The 13,723-nt window shown below is 42.1% G+C and overlaps 1 protein-coding gene across 6 annotated transcripts in view; it reads left to right on the top strand.

Annotated features, from left to right (window-relative positions):
* The window catches only part of LOC120065076 (death-inducer obliterator 1-like), a 31,418-nt gene that overhangs the window by 7,611 nt on the left and 10,084 nt on the right, over positions 1 to 13,723 (top strand). For all 6 annotated transcript variants that reach the window (XM_039015776.1, XM_039015775.1, XM_039015779.1 and 3 more), the window contains 5 exons: positions 1,684 to 2,014; positions 3,894 to 4,100; positions 7,310 to 7,526; positions 10,590 to 11,118; positions 13,009 to 13,168. In XM_039015776.1, coding sequence (XP_038871704.1) covers positions 1,684 to 2,014; positions 3,894 to 4,100; positions 7,310 to 7,526; positions 10,590 to 11,118; positions 13,009 to 13,168 — 1,444 coding nt within the window. The remainder of the gene's footprint in view (positions 1 to 1,683; positions 2,015 to 3,893; positions 4,101 to 7,309; positions 7,527 to 10,589; positions 11,119 to 13,008; positions 13,169 to 13,723) is intronic.

The following is a 13,723-nucleotide window of genomic DNA, read 5'->3' as shown; positions in this document are numbered from 1 at the left end:
AAGGACAGACATTTTTCACAGCACAGGTAGCATGCACAAAGCCAACCTAACTAACCAAGAACCAACCAAACTAACCAACAAACAACTTCATCAGATGACAGTCTTATAACATGTTATTCAATAAATCTATGTTTTGTTCGAAAAATGTGCATATTTCAGGTATAAATCATAGTTTACATTGCAGCTACAATCAGAAATTGCACCGAAAGCAGCCAGAATAATTAGACACCAACGTCAAATACCTAAATACTCATCATAAAACATTTCTGAAAAATCGATGGTGTACAGCAAATTAAAGACAAACATCTTGTGAATCCAGCCAATATTTCCGATTTTTTAAAAGTGTTTTACAGCGAAAACACAATATAGCATTATATTAGCTTACTACAATAGCCTACCACACTACCGCATTCATTCATCAAGGCACGTTAGCGATAGCAATAGGCACGTTAGCGATAGCGAATAAACCAGCAAGATATATAATTTTTGACTAACCTTGATAAGCATCATCAGATGACAGTCCTATAACATCAGGTTATACATACACTTATGTTTTGTTCGAAAATGTGCATATTTTGAGCTGAAATCAGTGGTTATACATTGTGCTAACGTAGCTACTTTTTCCCACAACGTCCGGATATTTTTCTGACACTTTTTCTGACACATATTCTGACCAAATAACTATTCATAAACATAACTAAAAAATACATGTTGTATAGGAAATGATAGATACACTAGTTCTTAATGCAATCGCCGTGTTAGAATTCTAAAAATAACTTCATTACGACATCCAGCTTAGGTATAGCGAGAGAGTACCCAAAAGCTGGGCGCAAACGACTAGTACAACATGTTCGACAGATATATGAAATAGCATCATAAAATGGGTCTTACTTTTGCTGATCTTTCATCAGAATGTTGTACAAGGGGTCCTTTGTCGGGAACAATCGTTGTTTGGATTTAGAACGGCCTTTTTCCCTCTCGATTTAGCAAGCACACTTGCCAAGTGGCGCGAATCTCTCCATCGTCAACAAACTCAGAGAACGGAACACGGCAAAACTCTCGAAAAAATTTCAATAATCTGATTAAACTATATTGAAAAAACATACTTTACGATGATATTGTCACATGTATCAAATAAAATCAAAGCCGGAGATATTAGTCGTCCATAACGACAGCCTATCAGAAGGCAAATCCAGGTCCCTTCTCGCGCTCTCCAGAAAACAGGAAACTGGTGACACGTCATGCCAAGAGCTATTATTCGAGCCCAGATCAAGTTACACACTCAATTTCTTCTCTCACTGCTTGTCGACATCTAGTGGAAGACGTATGAAGTGCATCTAAACTAATAAATATCAAGGACTTTAATAGGCATCCCCTAGAACAGTGCATCGATTTCAGATCTTCCACTTCCTGTCAGGAAGTTTGCTGCAAAAGGAGTTCTGTTTTACTCACAGATATAATTCAAACGGTTTTAGAAACTAGAGTGTTTTCTATCCAATAGTAATAATAATATGCATATTGTACGAGCAAGAATTGAGTACGAGGCCGTTTAAATTGGGCACGATTTTCCCCCAAAGTGAAAACAGCGCCCTCTGTCCTCAACAGGTTTTAACCCACTTTCTCTGACTACTTGTTTTTGCATATCTGTCTCTGTGCTCTGCTAAGTGTTCTGTGTGCACCCAGGTTCATGATCTGCTGCGACCGCTGTGAGGAGTGGTTCCATGGAGACTGTGTGGGCATCACTGAGGCTCGTGGACGTCTGATGGAGAGGAACGGGGAGGACTACGTCTGCCCCAACTGCACCACCAAGAAGAGCCAGACGGCCAAGCCCAATGGCAAACCCAAAGCAGCTGCCCCCGGTGCCCTCAAGGCCGAGCAGAGCCCCTCTGTGGCGGCTCCCTCACCTACAGCCTCAGCTGGGACGGAAGAAAAGGGTGACGACTTGGGGATCAAAGGGAGGATAGAGAAGACCACCAACCCCAGTGGGAAAAAGAAGATCAAGATCTTTCAGGCGGTAGGTTTCTGTTACTTTTCTCACAACCCCAGTGGATGAACTCAACAAATGACCTATTCCGGTTTATAATGTCATGTCCATAAAAGCTTACTTAAAGATGTCTGAGAGCACCATATTAGGGATGGGCGTGAGTACTCGATTCAAGGTCTGGATTTGATTACTAATAATTGAGTACAAGCACTCAATGTATACGCACAGATGTAGAGAATGTCAAGTGTAGTGAAAATAGGTTGTTTCCTTTTTACTTGTGTATCAGAACAACCAGTAATTGGAACAACCAATGGCGTACCGCAAACTGTATTTCCATCAGCCCCTTAACCTGTCTAGGTTAGCGGAACCCCTCGCCAACAGCCAATGAAATTGCAGGGCGCCAAATACAAATCAACAGAAATCCCATAAATCAAATTTCTCAAACATACAAGTATTAGGCACCATTTTAAAGATAAAATTCTCGTTAATCCAGCCAAAGTGTCTGATTTCAAAAATGCTTTACAGCGAAAGCTCCACAAACGATTATGTTAGGTCACCACCAAGTCACAGAAAACCCCAGCCATTTTTCCCGCCAAAGAGGAGTCACAAAAAGCACAAATAGAGATAAAATGAATCACTAACCTTTGATCTTCATCAGTTGACACTCATAGGACTTCAGTTACACAATACATGTATGTTTTGTTCGGTAAAGTTCATATTTATATCCAAAAATCTCATTTTACATTGGCGTGTTACAATCAGTAGTTCCAAAACATGCAGTGAATTTGCATTGAGCCACATGAATTTACAGAAATACTCATTATAAATGTTGATGAAAATACACGTGTTAAACATGGAAATATAGATACACTTCTCCTTAATGCAACCCCTGTGTTAGATTTCAAAAAAACTTTACAGAAAAAGCATAATCTGAGTACGGCGCTCAGAGCCCAAAACAGCCAAAAGAAATATCCACCATGTTGCGCCATCAACATTAGTCTGAAATAGCATTATAAATATTCACTTACCTTTGATGATCTTCATCAGAATGCACTCCCAGGAATCCCAGTTCGTCAAACGTTTGATTTGGTCCATCAATTATGTCCAAAGGGCTTCTTTTGTTAGGGCGTTTGGTAAACAAATCCAAATGCGCGTTCAGGTCCAGTCGGACGAAAAGTTCAAAAAGTTATATTACAGGTCGTAGAAACTTGTCAAACTAAGTATAGAATCAATCTTTAGGATGTTTTCATCATAAATGTTCAATAATGTTCCAACCGGAGAATTCCATTGTCCGTAGAAAAGCAATGGAATGAGAGCTACCTCATGTGAAATGAGTGTGACTGAGAACGAGGCTGCTGGCAGACCCCTTAGTCAAACAGCTCCCATCCGGCCCCCCTTCACTCTAGAAGCCTGAAACAACGTTCTAAAGACGGTTGACATCTAGTGGAAGCCTTAGGAAGTGCAACATAACCCATATCCCACTGTGAATTTGATAGGGACTGAGTTAAAAACTACAACCCTCAGATTTCCCACTTCCTGTTTGGATTTTTTCTCTGGTTTTTGCCTGCCATATGAGTTCTGTAATACTCGGACATCATTCAAACAGTTTTAGAAACTTCAGTGTTTTCTATCCAATACGAATAATAATATGCATATATTAGCATCTGGGACTGAGTAGGAGGCAGTTCACTCTGGGCACGCTATTCATCCAAAAGTGAAAATGCTGCCCCCTATCCCAAAGAAGTTAAATAATGGAGTATACGAACAGACTTTCTTTGAAATGACCATCCCTACTCCTTATGACAATTTGTATATTGTAATCCCTGACACTTTTGCCTGTACAGGAATCCGTCTGTGGCATTGTCTGTGTTACACTGTGCACCTGTGTGACCTGTTTGAATTTCAACAGGCGGCGGAGGAGTCTAAGCTGCCCAAATGCATCGGGCCAGGCTGTGAGAAGACCGCTCTGAAGGACTCTGTCTACTGCGGCAGCGAGTGCATCCTGAGACACGCCGCCGCAGCCATGGCAGCCAAGTCAATTTCTGAACCCAAGCAGAAAGAGCAAGACAAGGCTAAGGGACAGAAAAAAACACCTGGTGCCAGGGCAACGACCAAGGTAAACAAAGGGTTCATAAGATAACAAAGATGTTTATATTTTCACCTCTTGTTCTGGAGAGTTGAGAAACCTTTCACTGAGCTTATTGGAACCAGTGCTCTGGATATTAATACAATGAGTGGAGCATAAATTAAGCGCAATATGTATTCCAATGTTTTGAAATAAGTTTTCTAAATCTGCCCCAAAATTGTACACCAATTTCTTATATGAAATTCTTATATTTCTTTCTGTGAAATTGTGACTCATTACCAATGACTAACAAGGCCATACACCATACACTATAATTTTTTTCCTGCTTTCTGGGGAAGGGTATAAAACAATTTCTAGATTGTTGAACGTTTCCAAGAGTAGTGGTCTCCATCGTTAGGAAATGGGAAAAATCTGGAACTACCCAGACTCTGCCTAGAGTTGGCCGTCCGACCAAACTGTGCAACCAGGCAAGAAGGACCTTGGTCAAGGAGGTGACCAAGAACCCAATGAACACTGACATGGAGTGCCTTGGCTGAGATGGGATAACCTGGCAGAAGGACAACAGTCTCTGGTGAAGTGCTGTAATCTGGGCTCTATGGGTTAGTGGCCAGACGGAAGCCACTCCTGAGAAATAGGCACATGACTGCATGCCTGGAGTTTGGAAAAAGGCATGAGAAAGACTTGTAACGTAAGGCAAACGAGTCTGGTGTGATGAGACACATTTTACTCTGAATGCAAAGGGCTATATCTGGAGAGGAGCAGGCACAGCTCATCACCTGTCTAACACAATCCCTACTGTGAAGTATGGTGGTGGCAGTTTAGTTACAGTTCATATAAGGAAATCGGTCAATTCAAATAAACTCATTAGGCCCTAATCTATGGATTTCACATGACCTGGGAATACGGATATGCATTGGTTGGTCACATGCAGTGCATTTGGAAAGTATTCAGACCCCTTGACTTTATCCACATTTTGTTACTTTACAGTTTTATTCTAAAATGGATCAAATAGTTTTTTCCCCCATCGATTTACACACAATACCCCCACAATGACGAAGCAGGTTTTAGAAATTTTAGCAAATGTATTACAAATAAACTGCTCACATTTACACCGGTATTCAGACCCTTTACTCAGTACTTTGTTGAAGAACCGTTGACAGCAATTACACCCTCGTGTCTTCGTTACAAGCTTGGCACAGGATGGGGAGCGTCGGTTCCCAGCTATTTTCAGGTCTCTCCAGAGATGTTCGATCGGGTTCAAGTCTGAGTTCTGGCTGGGCCACTCAAGGACATTCAGAGACTTGTCCCGAAGCCACTCCTGCTCCGTTCATCTTTGCCTCGGTCCTGACTAGTCTCCCAGTCCTTGCTGCTGAAAAACAGGCCTTTCATCTTGCCACTCAACCATAAAGGCCCTGACCAAGGCCCTTCTCCCCCGATTGCGCCGTTTGGATGGGCGGCCAGCTTTAGGAAGGGTCTTGGCGGTTCCAAATGATAGAGGCCGCGGTGTTCTTGGGGACCTTCAATGCTGCAGAAATGTTTTGGTACCCTTCCCTAGATCTGTGCATCATCGACACAATCCTGTCTCGGAGCTCTACGGACAGTTCATTCGACCTCGGCTTGGTTTTAGCTCTGACATGCACTGTCAACTGTGGGACCTTTATTTAGACAGGTGTGCCTTTCCAAATGATGTCCCATCATTTGAATTTACCGCAGGTGGACTCCAATCAAGGATAATCAATGGAAACAGGATGCACCCGAGCTCAATTTTGAGTATAATAGCAAAGGGTCTGAATACTTATGTAATTAAGTTCTGTTAATTCATTTCTGTTTTAATTTTTTATAAATGTGCAAACATTTCTAAACATGGTTTCGCTTTGTCATGATGGGCTAGTGTGTGTGTGGATTGAGGAAACATTTATTTAATCCAGTTAAGTATAAGGCTGTAATGTAACAATGTGGATAGGTCTAGGAGTCCAAATACTTTCTGAATGCACTGTGCCTTAAGAAAAAGGGCCGTGGATCAGAACCTGTCAGTATCTGGTGTGACCACCATTTTTGTCATGTAACCCGACACATCTCCTTTGCATAGAGTTGATCAGGCTGCTGATTGTGTTCTGTGGAATGTTTTCCCACTCTTCAATGGCTGTGCGAAGTTGCTGGTAATTGGTGTCAACTTGAACACGCTGTCGTACATGTCAATCCAGAGCATCCCAAACATGCTCAATGGGTGACATGTCTAGTGCGTATGCAGGCCATGGAAGAACTGGGACATTTTCAGCTTCCAGGAATTGTGTACAGATCCTTGGGGGCTGTGCATTATCATGCTGTGAGGTGATGGCAGCAGAGGAATGGCATGACAATGGGTCTCAGGATCTCGTCACGGTATCTTGCGTTCAAATTGCCATCGATAAAATGCAATTGTTCGTTGTTTGTAGCTTATGCCTGCCCATACCATCATCCCGGTAAAGTTGAAACCGGGATTCGTCCTTGAAGAGCACACTTCTCCAGCATACCGGTGAGAATTTGCACTCTGAAGTCAGATCAAAACCCTGGTGAGGACGACGAGCACACAGATGAGCTTCCCTGAGATGATTTCTGGCAGATATTCTTCGTTTGTGCAAACCTATAGTTTCATCAGCTCTCCGGCTGGCTAGTCTCTGACCATCCCGCAGGTGAAGAAGCCGGATGTGGAGGTCCTGGGCTGGCATGGTTACACGTGGTCTGCTGTTGTGAGGCCGGTTGGACGTACTACCAAAGTCTAAACACAATAACGTTTGAGGCGGCTTATGGTAGAGAAATTGCATTTAAATTCTCTGCCAACAGCTCTGGTGGACATTCCTGCAGTCAGCATGCCAATTGCACGCTCCCTCAACTTGAGACATCTGTGGCATTGTGTTCTGTGACAGAACTGCACATTTAGGCGTGGCCTTGTCTCCAGTACAAGGTGCACCTATGTAACAATCATGCTGATATGCCACACCTGTCAGGTGGATGGATTATCTTGGCAAAGGAGATATTTTCACTAATAGGGATGTAAACAAATTTGTCAACAATTTGAGAGAAGTAAAAAAAAAAAAATTGTGCGAATGGGACATTTCTAGGATCTTTTGTTTTAGCTGATGGGACCAACAGTTTAGATATTTTTGTTCAGTATACATCCTGCATTACACAACAAGTTTTGCTATGGAACCTTTCCTGTGCCCTGTTATTGATTGTTGATTGAATGTCTGTTCATGCAGAAGAGTTCCACCTCCGGAAGGAAGACCAGCAAGAAGTCCACAGAGGAGGAGGAGTCTGACAGTGAGGATGACAAGAAGGATGGTGATGAAGAGCAGAATGCGGAGCATCAGCCACCACCACCCACCATGTCGTCCTGGTCCAGCGACCATAATTACAATGCAGTAACGCCAGAAAAGACTACACCCATAGCACCACCAACAGTGTTAAACAAAACGTGTATGTATCTCTTTGAAGGTCTTAATAATCCACTTTTAAACATTTTGTTGTCTCACACTATAGGGGTTGTCAAGTGAGCCATCTGAATGTATTTGCATCGCTCTATTACGGCTTCTTAGAAACAAAACCACATTATTTCCCCATTGATAAATGTAGTTGCTGTCATGGCAACGTAATGCCTAAGATCAGTGATGTCACATTTATTTCATGGAGAGCCTAGCTTTAGTTCATCAATCAAGTACAAGGGAGGAGCGAAAACCCGCAGACACCCGGCCTCCGTGGAATGAGATTGACACACGTGCCTTAGATTAATGACCCAGATCTTTGGGGAAAGCACTAATGAGAATGGGTCCCCAAATGTATGTGGAGTTTGAAAGTGTGTTACACGGTCATGGTTACTTAGTCAGGTATACAGAGTTGCTGAGTGGGTAAGTACACATTGCTATGAATGGATACAAACATGACTATTTTAGGATTTATTTCTAAAGCCGTGTTTTTAAAAACGGTAACCATGAACAAAGCCATGATTGGGGATAATTTATGATAAATGAATCAACGGTTACTTACTGTATGCAGTGCGAATGTGTGTTGGCACCCGTGTGTGTGTTGGCACTCGTGTGGTGCGTGTGAAAATCTCCCATGTGCTCCTCCAAACTGCTGTTCATCTAGAGACAGTCCCTCTCGAGCAGGTAGGTCTCAGCGTTTGTTTTTTTATTCCTGGATTTATACAGGGAACTATACAGAAATACAGCTCACACTGCTGATGAATTGAGCTATAAGTATTCGGTGCAACCAAGGAAGTATTCACGATTAGCTTTGTGAATGGTGTGCTGTTTCTTTATTGAATGTCATGCATCCAAACTCCTTCTGGGGCACTGGCGATAAAATAAAAGGTGTTAAGACAGATTTTTTTGGGATGCCTTGATTGATTATATGAGGGGTCTCGGATTACTTAGGATGTCCTGACCAGTTGCTCTCGGACAGCATGTGCCACAGATCTACACGCCACGAGAGGAAGTGAAAGTCTGAAGCGGATTGACTCGGACAGCTGGAACAGGAAATCTATTACTTCTACTGAGACAAGACCTGCTGAAGACACTGCACAGAAGTCTTCAGCACAGAAGTATTAGATGACTAGGAGAAGTGGAACACCAGAGTCGTCATCAACTAAACATAAAGAGCAGGGTGGCAGACCATTATTACCTAAGCTCTACCACACTTCTGTTTTACTGATATGAAATTACTGAGACATTTAGGGACAATTTAGTATTTTTTGCTATGAACTCTGCTTTGTTTCAAAGCTTTACCCAGGTTTCTAATTTTATGGGGAGTAATTAGACAGGTTGGGATGCAAGTATTTTAAATGTGTGTATTGCATTGGTAGTTCGTGACTTCAGGAATCCGCTTAGCCATGTAATTACAGCTGCCTGTTCTTCAGATGTATTGGGGGGGATGTCATATGTTATTCACTCATGACCTGCTTGCATGTCTATACTCAGATCTCCAATATATTATTTTGTGCACATACATTCTGATAGTTTGCCAAGTGTTTTTGTGAGCAAATCAGTCACATTGAAATTCCTATTGCTGCCCGTTTGAAATCTGTATATGAACATATTGGTGATTTTAAAAGAATCCAAGTGATAATTGTTGTACAGGTAAGACCAGGTTTAGTAGTTAGGGCTGGAGGTGAATGATGTGTGCCTTTGGCTCAATGAGCAATTGTGTAATTGGATATGGCAGTAGCATTTTCTGCTGATGGCACTCACATGTATTTGCCATTTTTAATGTACAGACAGATTTCTCATACTTTGGTAATGAGCAACACCGACGTGGCAAAATATCTGCTTTAACAAAGCTATGACTATCGATATCCAAATTTTTACATATCAAGTCATACAAAAGCAATTGGTACTAGTATACTTGTCACGCACAACCAGTGCCTCTGGGGAAAGATGTTGCATTGATCTTGAATTGTTCAGCTTAATATTCCTTGACAAATATTTTGTCTTTATTGAACGCTCATTAGATGTGTGTACAGCTGAAGCTAGCCGGTATTGTTAGAAGAACCCTGTGCTGGCCTCACAGCAATATGAATTTTCAGTGGTGAAAATATCAGATTTGGTGTGGGATGTATGAAGATATGTAGAAGGAGGTGAACGTTCAGACATTCTTTGCCCAAACATGGTAAGTTCCAAGTTAAGTTGAACTATTGGTTGTTTTCTGGCCATTTGATACAGTGGGTCAACTAGTGGGATCTTCAAAGACCAGACAAAGGGAGATTCACGTCCTAATAGAATCTAATTGTAGTTTTGTGGAGATCCCTGTACCCAGTGACTTTCCAGACATTTATTTTTTTAGGGCTTAATATCTGATGGGTTGTTGATTGGGGTCTAGTTCTGTAGCTCAGGAACGGATGTAAAATGGTATGCAGGAACTATTCATACTGTGTTACTTTTTTTTGTTGCTCATTTAGTACACAGTCAGGCCTAGGAGCTTTTAGTACATCGGTCCCTTCTGATAACACTGAAGTGGTGTCTCGCCTACATTCTTCATGAAGAGGATCACCACCATTTGAACTAATGTTGAGAAGATTGGAATTGCAGCACCCCAAAAATGGGTCCTTTTATACAAATTCATTTTACATCATTTTTAGCCAGAGAATAAAAGAGATTTCCAAATTCTGTTTTATATTTATTTAACCCATTTTATGTGCATGCTTATGGTTGGCTTTCGCCGTGTGTGGGAAGATGTATTTTAAACAGGTTTATTTTGTGTTTGTCAAGGTATTTATCATTAGATCCAACAAAGGGAGGAGGACCCATCTTCAATATTTTGTGTTCTTTGTATGCATTCTGGTCATGTCTGGTAGTCTGTCATTAAGTGAATCTAAGATCACATTACATATGCCATCATTGTAAATAAGAATGTGTTCTTAACTGATTTGCTATTTAAATGTTTTACCTTTTCCCCCCTGAATTCAATTTACCTGTCATATGTTTTCATGATGGGTCATAAACTGTTTCTACTTGTGTTTAATGCAAATTGTTTTACGCTCCACAGCTCCTGTAGAGAAGGAGAGTGAAGAGGACCAGAGTGAGAAGGAATCAACCCCTTCTGAGAAGAAGTCACCTGCTTCTACAGCGCCGCTCAAAGGAGGAAAGAAGTCCCCCGGCCCCAAATTATTAAAGACATACACCAGACGCAATAAACCAGCAACTCCAGGCAGCCGTGCTAAGGCACCAAAGAAACAACCACCCCCCCCTCCTAACAAAACCAAATCCAAGAAACCACCTCCACCGCCTGCTGTCCTGACCCCTTCTGCCCCTGGTTCTTTAGATGCACCACGACATCACGTCACAGGAGCCCTGAGGGTTGGCAAGTCCAGCTTTACCATCCCTAAGAAGCAGGCCCAGCCCCAGCAAAGGGACTCCTCGGGTCGTAGTCCGTCCAGAGTCGCATCCTCAGCCCCTTCTACCCGACACCATGAGCCAGGCGCTTCTGCACCTTCCATGATGTGCCCGACAGCTCCGCCCAACAACCAGATGAGACAGAACATACGCCGCTCACTCACAGACATCCTCTACAAGAGGTGAGTATCCCAGAAGTCTTAGACCTAGACTGATCCACGTTTCTAGAGAATGGCTTACATTGTCTCTTGGACTTCATGCAAGGTCATTCATCTGATTTATGGTTTTAATGTAGATTATTTTTGATAGTACTAAGAAGTTGTTGTAGGCCAATGGAAAATACAGTTGAAGTCGGAAGTTTACATACACTTAGGTTGGAGTCATTAAAACACATTTTTCAACCACGCCACAAATTTCTTGTTAACAAACTATAGTTTTGGCAAGTCGGTTGGGACATCTACTTTGTACGTGACACAAGTAATTTTTTCAACAATTGTTTACAGACAGATTGTTTCACTTATTCACTGTATCACAATTCCAGTGGGTCAAAAGTTTACATCACTAAGTTGACTGTGCCTTTAAATAGCTTGGAAAATTCCAGAAAATGATGGCATGGCTTTAGAAGCTTCTGATCGGCTAATTTACATCATTTGAGTCAATTGGAGATGTACCTGTGGATGTATTTAATGGCCTACTTTCAAACTCAGTGCATCTTTGCTTGACATCATGGAAAAGTCTAAAGAAATCAGCCAATACCTCAGAAAAACAATTGTAGACCTCCACCAGTCTGGTTCATCCTTGGGAGAAATTTCCAAACGCCTGAAGGTACCACATTCATTTGTACAAACAATAGTACGCAAGTATAAACACCATGGGACCACGCAGCCGTCATACCGCTCAGGAAGGAGACGTGTTCTGTCTCCTAGAGATGAACGTACTTTGGTCCAAAAAGTGCAAATCAATCCCAGAACAGCAGCAAAGGACCTTGTGAAGATGCTGGAGGAAACGGGCACAAAAGTATCTATATCCACAGTAAAACGAGTCCTATATCGACATAACCTGAAAGGCCGCTCAGCAAGGAAGAAGCCACTGCTCCAAAACCGCCATAAAAAAGCCAGACTACGATTTGCAACTGCACATGGGGACAAAGGTTGTACTTTTTGGAGGAATGTCCTCTGGTCTGATGAAACAAAAAAAGAACTGTTTGGTCATAATGACCACCGTTATGTTTGGAGGGAGAAGGGGGAGGCTTGCAAGCCGAAAAACACCATCCCAACCGTGAAGCACGGGGGTGGCAGCATCATGTTGTGGTGGTGCTTTGCTGCAGGAGGGACTGGTGCACTTCACAAAATAGATAGCATCATGAGGTAGGAAAATGATGTGGGTATATTGAAGCAACATCTCAAGACATCAGTCAGGAAGTTAAAGCTTTGTCACAAATGGGTCTTCCAAATGGACAATGACCCTAAGCATACTTCCGAAGTTGTGGCAAAATGGCTTAAGGACAACAAAGTCAAGGTATTGGGAGTGGCCATCACAAAGCCCTGACCTCAATCCTATTGAAAATTTGTGGGCAGAACTGAAAAAGCGTGTGTGAGCAAGAAGGCCTACAAACCTTACTCAGTTACACCAGCTCTGTCAGGATGACTGGGCAAAAATTCACCCAACCTATTGTGGAAAGCTTGTGCAAGGATACCTGAAACGTTTGACCCAAGTTAAACAATTTAAAGGCAATACACTCAATTAGTATTGGGTAGCATGTAAACTTCTGACCCACTGGGAATGTGATGAAAGAAATAAAATCTGAAATAAATCACTCTCTATACTATTATTCTGACATTTCACATTCTTAAAATTAAAGTGGTGATCCTAACTGACCTAAGACAGGGAATTTTTAGTTGGATTAAATGTCAGTAATTGTGAAACTGAGTGTAAATGTATTTGGCTAATGTGTATGTAAACTTCTGACTTCAACTGCACATGTTCCCCACATCTTTACAACTACGTTGTCTAGAATGTATAGCTCTAAAATGTGTATGTGACCAATGCGATTTGATTTATTGTCCGACCAGGGTGAGTGACAGTGATGATTTGAACATGTCTGAGAACGAGGTGGGAAAACTGGCGGTCAGCATTGAGAAGGAGATGTTCAACCTGTGCCTTTGCACGGACAGCAAGTACAAGAACAAGTACAGATCCCTCATGTTTAACCTGAAAGACCCCAAAAACAAGGTGAGTCCACAGGTGTCTGCAGAAGTGACTAGTCAAGCGCTAAGTTGTGTAGGCTAAACCAAATATGGTAAATGTTGGAAAGCCATGTACATGTAAATGCCAAAACAACGTAAATACCAACATAAAGTCTCTTGATAGGGCGTTGGGCCACCGTGAGCCAGAACAGCTTCAATGTGCATAGATTCTACAAGCATCTGGAACTCTATTGGTGGGATGCGACACCATTATTTGTTCTACAGGAAATTCCTTTTGGTGTTTTGTTGTTGTTGGTGGAGAACGCTGTCTCAGGCACCACTCCAGAGTCTCCTATAAGTGTTCAATTGGGTTGAGATCTGGTAATTGAGATGGCATATGGTTTACATCGTTTTCATGCTCATCAAACCATTGTGATCACTCGTGCCCTGTGGATGGGGGCATTGTCATTCTGTGGTGGTGTAACCATGGTAGCCAAAATAACTGGGCCTGCCCAACATTTATACATGACTCTAAGCATGATGGGACATTTAATTGCTTAGGAATTGCTCAGGAACCATAACTGTGGAAGCACCTGCTTTC

Source organism: Salvelinus namaycush, chromosome 20, assembly GCF_016432855.1.
Source record: "Salvelinus namaycush isolate Seneca chromosome 20, SaNama_1.0, whole genome shotgun sequence".
In the NCBI taxonomy this organism is placed as follows: Eukaryota; Metazoa; Chordata; class Actinopteri; order Salmoniformes; family Salmonidae; genus Salvelinus; species Salvelinus namaycush.
This window is presented reverse-complemented; position numbering and strand designations above follow the sequence as displayed.